Source organism: Panthera pardus, unplaced genomic scaffold, assembly GCF_024362965.1.
Source record: "Panthera pardus isolate Hobbes unplaced genomic scaffold, ASM2436296v1 HiC_scaffold_8, whole genome shotgun sequence".
Taxonomy (NCBI): Eukaryota; Metazoa; Chordata; class Mammalia; order Carnivora; family Felidae; genus Panthera; species Panthera pardus.
Genome location: NW_026527013.1, coordinates 20,958,463 through 20,970,789, shown reverse-complemented (window position 1 = coordinate 20,970,789; position 12,327 = coordinate 20,958,463). Strand labels below are relative to the sequence as shown.

The 12,327-nt window shown below is 51.2% G+C and overlaps 1 protein-coding gene and 1 long non-coding RNA gene across 3 annotated transcripts; one reads left to right on the top strand and one right to left on the bottom strand.

Annotated features, from left to right (window-relative positions):
• Nucleotides 1-1,121: 1,121 nt before the first annotated feature.
• Nucleotides 1,122-6,737, bottom strand: PPM1M (protein phosphatase, Mg2+/Mn2+ dependent 1M). 2 transcript variants are annotated; one of them, XM_019417072.2, is made up of 10 exons: nt 5,665-6,734; nt 4,868-4,991; nt 4,477-4,731; nt 3,899-4,011; nt 3,487-3,571; nt 3,262-3,380; nt 3,037-3,100; nt 2,700-2,807; nt 2,442-2,590; nt 1,122-2,067 (listed from the first exon to the last, which is right to left on the bottom strand). In XM_019417072.2, exons 1-10 carry the CDS (start codon nt 5,886-5,888, stop codon nt 1,923-1,925), a joined length of 1,386 nt encoding a protein of 461 aa, XP_019272617.2. In that variant the 5' UTR covers nt 5,889-6,734; the 3' UTR covers nt 1,122-1,922. The 2 variants fall into 2 exon arrangements, with proteins under 2 accessions (XP_019272617.2, XP_019272620.2); XM_019417075.2 differs by lacking the exon at nt 4,477-4,731 and having other exon boundaries at nt 5,665-6,737.
• On the top strand, nt 5,693-11,993 carry LOC128775632 (uncharacterized). Its single transcript, XR_008420495.1, has 2 exons — nt 5,693-5,795; nt 11,116-11,993. It is a non-coding gene; the product is annotated as an uncharacterized LOC128775632 (long non-coding RNA).
• Nucleotides 11,994-12,327: the final 334 nt, after the last annotated feature.

Below are 12,327 nucleotides of genomic sequence, written 5' to 3'. Positions count from 1 at the left end.
GAAGTAAAACTGCAGGCCTGTTAAAGCACACTCCTGCGTCTGCTAGCCGCCTAACTAGAGCAGGCCCAGAGAGGGGCTGCCCAGCGGTTCTGGGGCCACCAGTTTGTCGGGACCTCACTGGAGACGGAGGCCCAAGAGTGCTGGGCTGTGGGACAGGACTGTGAAAAAGGGGAAATTTCTTCCTTTCTCTTCCCTGGAAAAGGTATATAGGAAATGGAGTCTAAAATGAGTTAATTGGGAGGCGCCTGGCTGGCTCTGTCGGTAGAGCACGAGACTCTTGATCTCAGGGTCATGAGTTCAAGCCCCACACTGGGCATGGAGCTTAAAGAAAATAAATAAGATGGGCAAATTAAGAAAAATAAGGGGCGCCTGGGTGGCTCAGTCGGTTAAGCATCTGACTTCGGCTCAGGTCATGATCTCATGGTTTGTGAGTTTGAGCCCCGCATCAGGCTCCCTGCTGTCAGCACAGAGCCAACTTCAGATTCTCTCTCTCTCTGTGTCCCTTTCCCACTCCCGCTCCCCCTCTCTCTCAGAAATAAAATAAACATTAAAAAAATAAATGTTAGTGGACAGGAAAGGGGGTCTGAGAGCCTCCCCAGTTAAGTTAAACACTAGTTTTACCGTCAGTTGTGCTGCCACCTAGCCCATGTCCCTCCTGGCCCCAGGCTAGGGTTGTGAGTTGCCTGGTTAGAATTCATCTCAGTTGTAAACTAAAGTAGGAATGTATCAGGGGAGTTCGGTAAGGCTGAGGTCAGAAAGGTGGACACCTTGTAATTCAACAAATACTTCTGAGCACCTGAGCTTTGGCAAGTGCTAGGTGATAACAGTCTTGTGGGGAAGGTGAAGAACCAAGCTGCTCCTCAAACACCGAGTGACTTGTCTCCAGCTAATTCTTGCTTTATAGAAACTGGCATTCAAAACCAAGTTAAAGGCACCCCTTCTGGTACATCAAGCCCAGAGCTCACAGATGGTGGTACAGACCTTTCTGTTCTCTGGCCCACAGTTCTCTCACAGGGGCTCACCCCATACCAGGAACTAGGGAGGCCCGCAGAGAAATGCAGTTCTGACTACAGGCAAACTTGCAAGGTGGAGCAAAGACTGATTCTTTGGAAAATAACAAGAAAGAGCAAAAAGTATACTATAATGTCAAGCTTTACAGCAATTCATGATTCACAACGGCTCTTCCACACAAACATTTAACAATAGGGAGGTGATGGGGGGGCGGGGGCAACAAAACCAAAGGCGTTGGGGCATCAGCTGAGGGCAGGGCTAGGGCCAGAGAAGAGTGGTCAGAGGACATCCCCTGCTCAGCAAACTCTGGGATCCTCTTGCTTCTTTCTGTTCTGCCCCAACTTTAGTCCCAGGGCCTGTGCCTCACCTCCAGTGGCAGAGGGAAACAGGGCAGGACCTGAGCTGGTCTCCCCAGGGGCTGATATCGGTTCAGCAGATAGGAAGCTGCCAACAGCTTTCCATAAGGCACCATGCATGGGCTTTGGTGGTTACTGAGTAGATACCCTGACATTTATGGTTTAGGAGACCTGAATCCAAACAGGCTTTTCTGCCCCTCCTGGCATTCTTAGCCAATGCCCTTAGTCCAGCTGTCCCCATCTGAGAATAACACTGGGCTGCTAAGGACCCTGTCAGAGGAGCCTCACGTGGGTTTCCTACGTTGTAAAGGGATGTTACCATTGATACTGTGCTCTTTCCTGCCTGCCAAAGAGGGGACCTGAGGAGCTGGGCTCTCCGTACTCTTCCAGCTTTGATTGCCTGGTATAAATGCTCCCCATGAAATGGGTGGGGTTGGGGGGTGTCAACCCATTGTGTCTGGCGGCAGGGCAGGTAGACCTGCTGTGGACCATGGTGGAGGGATGCCCAGGCTACACCCGGCCCTGGAGTGGTTCTGGGATGTGGCGTCTGAATCCTCAGTGGCCACTGCTCCTTTGGCCCTGGCTGTGCAAGGGAATCACGAACACAGAGATGTCATCGTAGGACACCTGCCCTTCCTCTGTGAGACCGTCGTCCTTTCCCTGTGTGCTATGTATCAGCATTTGGGCCAGCTCCGAGAACCTGTGGGGACCAACTGCAGATGTACTTCGGGGCCAAAGCAAAGAAGCAAAGCCAGCCCTCAGAGAACTTGCTGCACAGGGCTGGACAGACACATGGGGACCCAAACAATGCGGTCCAGCTGTGGGGCCAGGCAAGCCACAAGCATGGAAGGGCCACAGGTTGGACCATGGAGATTTTTAGTCTCAGGGATTTCTGAACCCAGAGATTTTGGAGACCCACCGTCACCCCACAGAAGCTTGAGACAGTCCCGATCCTGACCACCTGCCCTGAGATGTCAGTGTCATTGTCAGTGCTGTCTCCCCAGCCATAGCTACTTCCTGGTGTTGCTGCTGGTACCGACCCAGGCACAGGCAGGTCCCCAGAAGCTACAGTACCTGTGTGAGTCCTCTCGGTTGCCAGGGAGGAAGCTCCGCACTAGCCGTGCCACCTGCTCATTGGATAGGACATCCCAGAGCCCATCAGTTGCCATGACAACCACATCCTCCTCCTGCAGCTCCAGCTGGTCCACATCCAGGACAGTCACCTGCAAGTTAAGCCTGAGGATCCTTAGCACTCCCTTCCCGGGCTCCTGCCAGCCTCATCGTCTGCCTTTCCGGGCAGATGGAAGCTGGTGTGGGCTATTGCCCACTCACCTGTGGGACAGCGAGCAAGAAGGGCTTGAGCTGAATGTTTGTGTCCAGGACTCTGAGCTGATGGTCTCCCAGGCCCCGGGAGACGGCCAGTGTTCCCAGTAACCGAGCCTGGGGACAAGGGAGATGTGAGGTGACAGCAAACAGCCCCAGAGAATGTGCAAGTAAAGCACACAGAAGTGTACTGTGGCCCTTGGGTGCCCTGGGTTGAGGGACAAACATCCTGTAGCCTTGGAGCAAACCCCATGACCCCAGCCACAGCCCCCAAAAGGGACAAAGGAGCTCCCACTTCTGCAGGGGGCAGTTTAAGAGAGGTTCTTAGAGGGTGCCATTCACTGACCTGTCTACCCTGCCCATGGATCAGTGGGTACTTGAGATCCGACTTCTCCACACACTTGTAGCTCCTACCAGGAGCAGACCCAGCATCAATCCAGGCCCTACCCACCCCTCATCTCCCCGCAACACAGAGCCCACCCTGCCCGCGGGGAAAAGGACTGCCCCAAGCCCACACACTGGGCCTGACACTAGGCCTCTCCCCACTGTCTCCCAAACCCACCCTGCTCACCAGCCTCTCATGTGGTGATCCCGGAACAAAACCTTCTGCCCTAAGTCATCCCCCTTCAGTCGCCGAGGGAACTCCAGTCGGGTGAACTCACCAGCCAGAAGCTCAGGGTAGACAAAGGCCTGGGGGTAGGAAGGCATGCTCAGATGAGGCTGTCTCTGGTGGCTTCTGGTGACCCTAGATTCAGGAGTTGGGGCTCCATAACCTTCCTCTGCCAAAGGCACCTACCAGCTGCTGAATCCGCTGCCGCTCAGTCTCCGGGGTGAACTCAGAGCTCAGGGGCCGAACCTCATCTTTCCGTACCAATATGGCCCTGGATGGGGTTGGGGAAGAGAGGGAGAGGCCTGTGGAGCAGGCTCCACCCTCACTCATGGCCTCTCTCAGCCACCAGGGACCAGCTCAAAGCCCCCCATGACTACCGACAGCCTGCAAAGTAAAAGCTCGGCCCTTGGGCCTGGCGCTTGAGCTGTCTGCCCTCCCTCAGATTTGCTGTCCACTCATACCTGACACACCAGGTACACAAACAACTCAGCCAGTCAATCCCTACTTCCATCCCTCCACGTCCAGCCCCCTTTCACTGTCCCCACCACCTCTGGTGCCCGCCTGCCGACCCCACCCTGCCTACCCTCCAGGTACTCACCTGCTATCCCCGGCATTGGCCACATACAGCTTTCCCTGCAGGGACACAGCCACCAGGGCTGTGCAGCCGCCCACCTGGCCTGAGGCCTCCAGCTCCCGCCCGATCACCTCATCCTGGGGCAAACCGAGGCCACTTTAGCTGCTGCTTGTACTGCCACCATACCACTCTGTCCCCAATCCCCACCCTACCATTCACTTCCCCACCAACAAGCCTGGTAGTCCCACCCAACCCAAAGTCTGGCTATGACTCCAGGATCCCTGTGGTTAGGAGATCTAGAAGTATTCCTTGGGAGGGAGGGAAGTCCTATTCAAAACTGAGGAAGGGAAACCAGCCCCTGCACCAAGGACCATCAAGGTGCACAACGTACGATGCAGGTAAAAGCCCCTAGCACATACTAGGCACTGGATAAGTGGGAGGGGTTAGTGATGGCAATGATGACCATTACTAACAAACCAACCAACCCAATCTTGTCTTCCCAGTGCAAAGATCCAGGGAGACCACCACTGTGTGCAGGGATGCTCCACAACCCAGCGTCCCACAGGTGCCCGGTCCCTTCCCCAGCCAAAGGCCACACTCACACATTCCTGGAAGGCACTCTCCAGAGCCCCGATCACCAAATCTTCCGCCCTAATGCCTTTCTCTTCCACAAACTGGGGATCACTGGGACAGATGCTGCGGCCGCTGAGGTGCATGGGGGGCTGAGTGGCCACCATGCCCTCTACCACGGCCTCCAGCTGCCGGCGGAGGCAGGAGTGCAGGGTGTTGGCAGCCAGGATGGCTGCAGCTGGCCCACCATGCCCATCAAACAGTGCCCAGTAATGACCTGTCAGGAACTGTACAGGAAGGGCTCGGTGTCAGGCTCTGCCTGGCTTCCCCAGTTGTCCCCCCACCTGGCATGGGAAACTAGAGCAAGAACCTGCAGTCCCGGTCCCAGCCTGTTAAGACCGGCTCAGGCCCAGTTGCACTCACCTCCTCTGGGCACAAGGTCTGCCACTCCTGGTCCTCTTCAGCCCCAAACTCACATCTCCGGATGCACAGCTGCCCACAGGCTGCCTGATCCTCATTGAACTCAGATTTCTCCGCATTGATGATCCTGAGGCCAGTAAGTGATCAGAGACCCTTCAGGGACACACCCATGTCCCCACGGGCAGAGACCAAAGCTGGTACATAGAGGGAGGAGCCCTACCTCTGAAGCAGCAGCCCCTATGCTGTCCCTAACGCACACCTGGACAAACATAGTGTAAGTTTCCTAACTGTTCAGTAACCTCAGGGTAAGGCAAAACTCAGGGCCCAGCGCCTCTGTGCTGACCTGGGCTGTGAGGTGAGGGTGCGGCTGTCCGAGGAGATCTGGGGCTCCTTTGCCAATCCTCCCCCCCATCTAGGCCAGATTTTCTGTCCCATACAGCACAGGCCACAACCCAGGGTGAGATGCTGCGTGCGTGTGAGGGGTATCTCCAAAGCCCGCGCGCAGTGTTGGAACTCCACCCAGGGTCCCTGTCTAATCTTGGAAGCCCCAGAGGTGCAGGTCCTTCCCAACTAGTGAGCCTCTCTGAGGGAGGCTGGAGTCCCCCAAGAAAAGGCTGCGGTGGGACCGGGGGAAGCTGTCAAGAGTCCCAGATGAGGGCAGAAGGGAGGTAGCCACAAGGTTGGGGGACGGGAGCACTGGCTCAGCTTAGGCTGTTTTCCAGGACCGCCCAGCAGGGCCGGCACGGAGGCCCGAGATCAGGGTGGAGGGGTGGGGGCGGGGGCCGCGACGGGGCACTCACTCGGCGTAGCCTGCGTTCCAGGGCAGTGCGCGGCCCCGCGCTGGACTGCGCACGGGCCGGACGTCGGGGCGGCGTGGAGCGTCGGCGGTGCCGGGGCCCGAGCCGGAGCCGCGCAGGAAGCGGGGCCGCCGGTAGGGCACAGGGCTGGAGCGCGGCCTGGGCAGCCGCGGCGCGGGCAGCGGACCCCCGGGCAGGAAGCGGCGCCGGAACCAGCCGGCGGACATGGCGCGAAGGCAGGGGGCTGCCGCGCGGGAGGAGGAAGCGGGCCGGGGGCGGGGACGGGCCGGGGAGGGGCGGGGCGGCGACGCCCCCAAACGCCAGCCTCCCGCGGGGAGTGCACGAGCGGCCTGGGCGCCCTCGGGGCTTGCCGGGGCCCCTGACGACCCCAAGAAGCAAAGGCTGTTGGCAACCCCACTTCACAGGCAAGAACACTGAGACCTCCAGAGGCGAAGTGGCACGCAGCCACCCGAGCGGGCGTAGTGCTGCGCCACACGCGTGGGGTGGTGGCCTTTGCAAGGGAAAAAGTCCTCCTCGTCACCCAGTGAGGTGATGGGGTCATTCCGAGCGGAGCCGAGGCCTGGAGGCTGGGTCCGCGTCCGTGGGGGAGCCTCCGGCCTCCTCCCGCTGGGCCCGGACCTTGCGCAAGGGTTAGATGGGAACAGGATGTGCCTGGAGGTGTCAGACTGACACGTTGAGTAAGAGTCTCAGAGCACAGGGTTCCCTCGGGTGGCCCTTCATTCCCCGCCCATGCAGCCTGTCACCGTCCACCCCCACATGAAGCTTGGTGGCCACCCTGGCGTTCCTCAACCTGAGCCTCCTCTCCACACTTCAAGGACAGCCTCCCAAACCACTGCCCCTCCAGTCAAGATGTGGTCTCTGGACAGACAGCAGGATTCTCACTAGAATGTTCGTGACTGGTAGACAAGAGGAATTCATGGTCCCCAGAAAGCTCCAACCAGTCCAAGTTCAGACCTGGAACTAAGGGAAGTGAAAGAATTTCATCCCTGCTGGAGGCAAGATGCTGCAGTCTCTTAACCCCTGACCAGCTGTCACCGTGCAGTCAGCAGCAGCGTCTCCCTTCACACCTGCAAGTCGACGGAGTGCTTTGTCACCCTTCTGTCACTTAAGCCCAACTCCCTGTGCAGCACTGTTATTTCTGTCTCTTGAGGAGGACTCTGAGGCCCACAGAGGGGAAGTGTCCTGATGCCCAGGGCTCTGCTGTTTCCATTATGACAGTTCAGCTGACTCAAACTCCCCACAGGGGATTTCTCTTCCCCTTTCCTCCTCCAAAAAGGCAGGCTTGCCAACTCAAAGCCCCTGAGGCCCATAGCCCAGGGTCCCCAGGGAGAGCTTCAGGAGGAGTCCCTACCTTTGTCTGGGCTCCCAAGCCTAGCACATGCTCACATGCTGGGTGCAGCAGTGATGGAGGTTGAGTCCCAGCTCTGATGGCGAAGGTCTGGTGGATGGTGCTTGTTCCAGCTGGCAAGGGGGTTGGGGGCAAAATCAGAGAAAGCTTCCCAAAGGACACCTGAGCTATGGTCTATCACCGGGACAGAAATGGACCAGGGACCCAGGGTGGGGCAGGCCCAATTCAGTCTGTGGGGTCACCTCTTCATCCCTACCAGCCAACAGCTCAGAGCTTTTTAGTCTAAAATGAGAGGAAACAACACAAGCACAGTCTTTTCTCCATGCCAGTGTCTTGGACTTCGTGGGTGGGATGAATCCTGTCCTTTGAAGCGTATTCAGAGAAGCTCCTGAGATGTCACAGGTGGTCTGTTGCTCAGTGTAGCTGTGGAGCCCTATGGCAGTCCCTTCCTCCCTGTTCCAAGGAGGCCTGAGTGTCCCTTCAGTGCCACCGAGGCTCCTCTGGCTTCTAGGTGGCTTCTGGGAGCCTCTGCTCTGGCTTGGATCCCAAGCCTGACTTTCTTAGTTTTCGACCTAATTTTGCTGAAGCACATCCTTTAACAACTCTCCAAGAAAGGATGACTGGAAGGTCATTTCCTGGATCCTCCCAAGTCTGAAAGGGTTTGCCTCAAAAAAAAAAAAAATTTTTTTTTTAAAGTAAGCTCTACACCCAACATGGGGCAAAATCCTTTGTTCTTGACTGATATTTTAGCTCAGAGTCTGACTTCTCTGTTCATTGTCTTTTGACTGTTGCTTCTGCTGCTGTCTAGGGCTCCTCTCATTCCCAGACCTTTAGATTGGTTGTTTGCCTTTTTCTTTCTCCAGAAGTTTCTAGTCTCTTCTGTCTCTGGTGTCTGAAATTGTAGGGGAGGTTCCTTGGGGTGGGTCTCTCTTCATTCTTGGGCTGAGCCCTCCCTGGGGGCCATGCAGCCCCCCACTTCCCAGTGACACCCTTCTCCTAACTGTTCCAATGAACGCAAGCTTGCCCCGCTCCTGGCCTGACACCTCTCCTCAGCTACCTCCGTCCGTATGTGACAGTTTGGGGTGGGGAGGAGCAAGTTTAGCAAAAAAGAACAAGATTTTTATGCTACATTTTTTTTCACTCACAAGGAGAATAGTTTTTGTTGAGTCCCATGACTTAAAATTCAAAAGGTGGGGCTCCTGGCTGGCTCATTTGGTGGAACATTCGATGCTTGATCTTGGGGTCGTGAGTTTGAGCCCCACGTTGGGCACAGAGATTACTTAAAAAACAAAAACAAAAACAAAACAAAAACTTTTTTAAAAACCCACAAAATTCAAAAGGTGTAAAGTGTATTTAGTAACAAGTCTCTCCCACAAGCCCATCCCCTGGCCATGCAGTTCCCCTCCCCGGAGACATCTAATATTACTAGTTTCTTGTGAATCCTTCCAGAAGTGCCAGGTGTTCCGTGAAAATTCAAGCCAAAAAAAAATTACCTATAAGACAAGAAATAATGAGTGTTGGCAAGGATGTGGAGAAAAGGGAACTCTTGTGCACTGTTGGTGGGAATGTAAACTGGTTGCAGACACTATGGAAAACAGTATGGAGGTTCCTCAAAAAATTAAAAATAGAACTATCATATGATCTATCAATTCCGTTTCTGGATATCTATCTGAAGAAAGTGTAATCAACATCTTGAAAACATATCTGCACCCCCATTTTCACGGCAGCATTGTTTACAACAGCCAAAACATGGAAACAACCAAAATGTCTACTGTCAGATGAATGGTTAAAGACAATGTGGTACACAACCACACACACAGGAATATTATTCAGCCATAAAAAAGACAGTCTGCCATTTGCAACAGCACAGATGGACCTTGAGGGCTTTATGCTAAATAAGTCAGACAGAGGAAGATAAACACTGTATGATCTCACTTATATGTGGAATCTAAACAAAATTTCAAATCCATAGGCACAGAAAATGGACTGCTTGTTGTCAGAAGTGTGGGGGCGGGGTGGACAAAATGGGTGAAATTGGTCAAAAGGTATAAACCTTCAGATATAAATAAGTGCTGGGCGGGGGCACCTGGGTGGCTCCGTTGATTAAGCATCCAACTTCAGGTCATGGTCTCAAGGTGCATGAGTTCGAGCCCCGTATGGGGCTCTCTGCTGTCAGCACAGATCCTGCTTCATTCAGACCCTCTGTCTCCTTCTCTCTGCCCCTCCCCTGCTTGCTCTCTCTCTCAAAAATAAATATATATTAAAAAAAATAAGTTCGTTCTGTGGGTGTAATCTATAGCATGGTGACTATAGTTAATGCTGCTGTATTGCATATTTGAAAGTTACTAAGACAGATTTTAAAAGTTCTCATAAGAAAAATAATTATAACTATGTGTGGTGATGGATGTTACCTAAACTTATTGTGGTCATTTCACGATATATACAAATATTGAATCTTGTTGTACACTTAACACTGATACAATGGGATTTGTAAATTATATCTCAATTTAAGTAATTTAAAAGTTACATATATATAAAATCTTTCCTTCTCCCTTCCTTTTCTTTCCACAAATGATAGCATACTCTGTGCCATATCCTATACTTGAAATTTTCATAAAAGATACCTCTTTTTTTTGTTAGTCCTCGAAAAGCTGCCTTATTGTTAACGTTACAGAGTAGTCTCTGCAAAAATGCACACTTTATGTAGCTAGCCCCCAGTGATGGACATTTAGATTGTTTTCAGTTATTTGCTTTACAGTTTTTTTGTGGGGGCGATATTGGTAGGATCAGTTCCTAGTAATGGAATTGCTGGGTCAAAGGCATTTGTTGTTCATAGCAGCACTATTCACAATAGCCAAAAGTGGAAACAACACAAATGTCCATCAGCTGGATGAATGGATAAACAAATTCTGGTATATACGCACAATGGAATATTATTCAGCCATAAAAAAGAACGAAGTACTGATATGTGCTACAATGTAGATGAACCTCCAAACAATTATGCTAAGTGAAAAAAAGCCAGATATGAAAGGTCACATGTTTTATGCCTCCATTCATATGAACTATCCAGAATAGGTAAATCCATGGAAATAGAAAGAAGACTGGTGGTTGCAGGGACCGGAGGAGGGAGGAATGGGGAGTAACTGCTTAACAGGTACGGTTTTCTTTTGGGGTGATGAATTTTTTTTTTTAAATAGGCTTCACACTCAGCACAGAGCCCAATGCAGGGCTTGAACTCACAACCCGGAGGCCAAGACCTGAGCTGAGGGGAGCCTGGGTGGCTCAGTCAGTTCAGTGTCCAATTCTTGACTTCGGCTCAGGTCATGATCTTGCGGTTCGTGAGTTTGAGCCCCTCATTGGACTCTGCACTGACAGTGTGGAGCCTGCTTGGGATTCTCCCTCTCTCTCTCTCTCCCTCCCTCTCTCTCTGCCCCTCCCCTGCTTGTGCTCTCTTTCTCTCTCTCAAAATAAATAAACATAAAAAAAAAAAAAAGAGCTGAGATCAAGAGTTGAACACCTAACCAACCGTGCCACCCAGCACCCAGGCACCCCAATGAAAATGTTCTAGAACAGGAGATGGTGGTTGCACAACATAGTGAATGTACTGCCTTGATCCCTTTAAGATGGTTAATTTTGTTATGTGAATTTCACTTCAATTAAAAAAAAAGGGGGGGTATACACATTCACAATTTTGTAGACATTGTTCTACATGAAGGTTTACTCTTCCATCAGCCTATTTTCCCATAGTATTTCATTAAGGTTTTTAATATTTCTCTATAGATAAAAATATGGAAGTCTAGTTTGATTTCCATTTATCTTATTAAGAGGGGATAACCAATTTTCTATAGGTCTGAGAGACCCATTTGTATTTCTTTTTCTGTGGGTAGTCTGTACTCTTTTACCCCATTTCTTAGTGAGACTTGGGGTTTTTTCTTATTGACTTATGAGAGCTCTTTATTTTGAAATGAGTTACAAGTATGTTGTTTGTAGCCAATTACAGTTTATTGTTTGTATTTTGACTTTGATGGTGGCTTTTTCCATGTAGACTTTTAATTTTTTAATGTTTATTTATTTTTGAGAGAGAGAGAGAGAGAGAGAGAGAGCAATTGGAGGAGAGGCAGGAGAGAGGGGACAGAGGATTTGAAGTGCACTGACAGCAGACAGCCCAATGCGGAGCTTGAACTCAGAAACCCTGAGATCATGACCTGAGCCGAAGTTGGACGCTCAACCGATGAGCCACCCAGACACCCCTAGACTTCCAGTTTTTTTTTTTAAATTTAATATAAATGAATTTACATATTTTTTTTCTTTTTTTTTTCTTTTATGCCTTTTGAGTTTGGTGACATACTCAGAAGTCCCCCTTCACTCCAAGATTCTACAAACTTTTCCCTTTTTTCTTCAGTATTTTTATAGTTCACTCTTGTTGTTGTTTTTAACATTTAAACTTTTGATCCACATGAAAAAATCAGCATGTTCTAATAATTTCAATGGCTGACTCTGTTGAGAAACATCAGAAAGAATGGAGCAATCAGCCTGTTTCTGGATACTGTGTTCATCCCAGGACTCACCTGAGGAGCCATGTGCAGCTTTCTCATCTTTCTGCCTGAAACCAGATCTCAGCCAGAGATGGAGTCTGTTTGGGTACTTGGGCTCCCTGCCTGCATCCCAGGCTCTGAAGCTGAGTGGGACTGTCTCCCAGTGTGTTTCCTTCCCTGGTCAAACCTTCATCATTGAGGTGTGAGATTGTGATGGAAGGCTCAAGGGCCACTGAACAATAGGATTTCTCCTCCTTTGTTCCATATGTTGAATAAAGGAAACTAAGGTTCTTGTGGACACTCACTACCTTGTCGACCTGCATCAAATCACTTCATCTCTCCAAACCTCAGATTCTTCAACTGTAAAAGAGAGACAATAACACCTACCTCCTAGGGTTGTCAGGAGGATTAAATGTGTCCAGTGCATAGTAAGTGTGCAACATAAAGACTCTAATTATTTTTAAGTGAACTCTATGCCCAACATGGGGCTTGAACTCATGACCCTGAGATCAAGAGTTGCACGCTCTACTGACTGAGCCAGCCAGGTGCCCTGAGACTCTAGTTGTTTATTCATTTGTTTAGTTGGCAAATAATTCTGAACACTTACCAATGCTGAGCACTGTTCTAGGTGTTGGGGTTACAGCAGGAACAGAACTTAACTACTGGTAAAGGGAAGACAATAAACAAATAAGCAGGTAAGTATATGTATCAGGCAGTGATGGGGCGCCTGGGTGGCTCAGTCAGTTAAGTGTCCCAACTCTC

Coding starts and splice junctions, on each gene's coding strand:
- PPM1M (XM_019417072.2), bottom strand. CDS start 5,888: ATGTCCGCCGGCTGGTTCCGGCGCCGCTTCCTGCCCGGGGGTCCGCTG. Junction 4,992..5,664: donor TGGAACGCAGGCTACGCCGA/GTGAGTGCCCCG, acceptor TACTGGCCTCAG/GATCATCAATGCGGAGAAAT. Junction 2,068..2,441: donor AACCGAGAGGACTCACACAG/GTACTGTAGCTT, acceptor TGGTCCCCACAG/GTTCTCGGAGCTGGCCCAAA.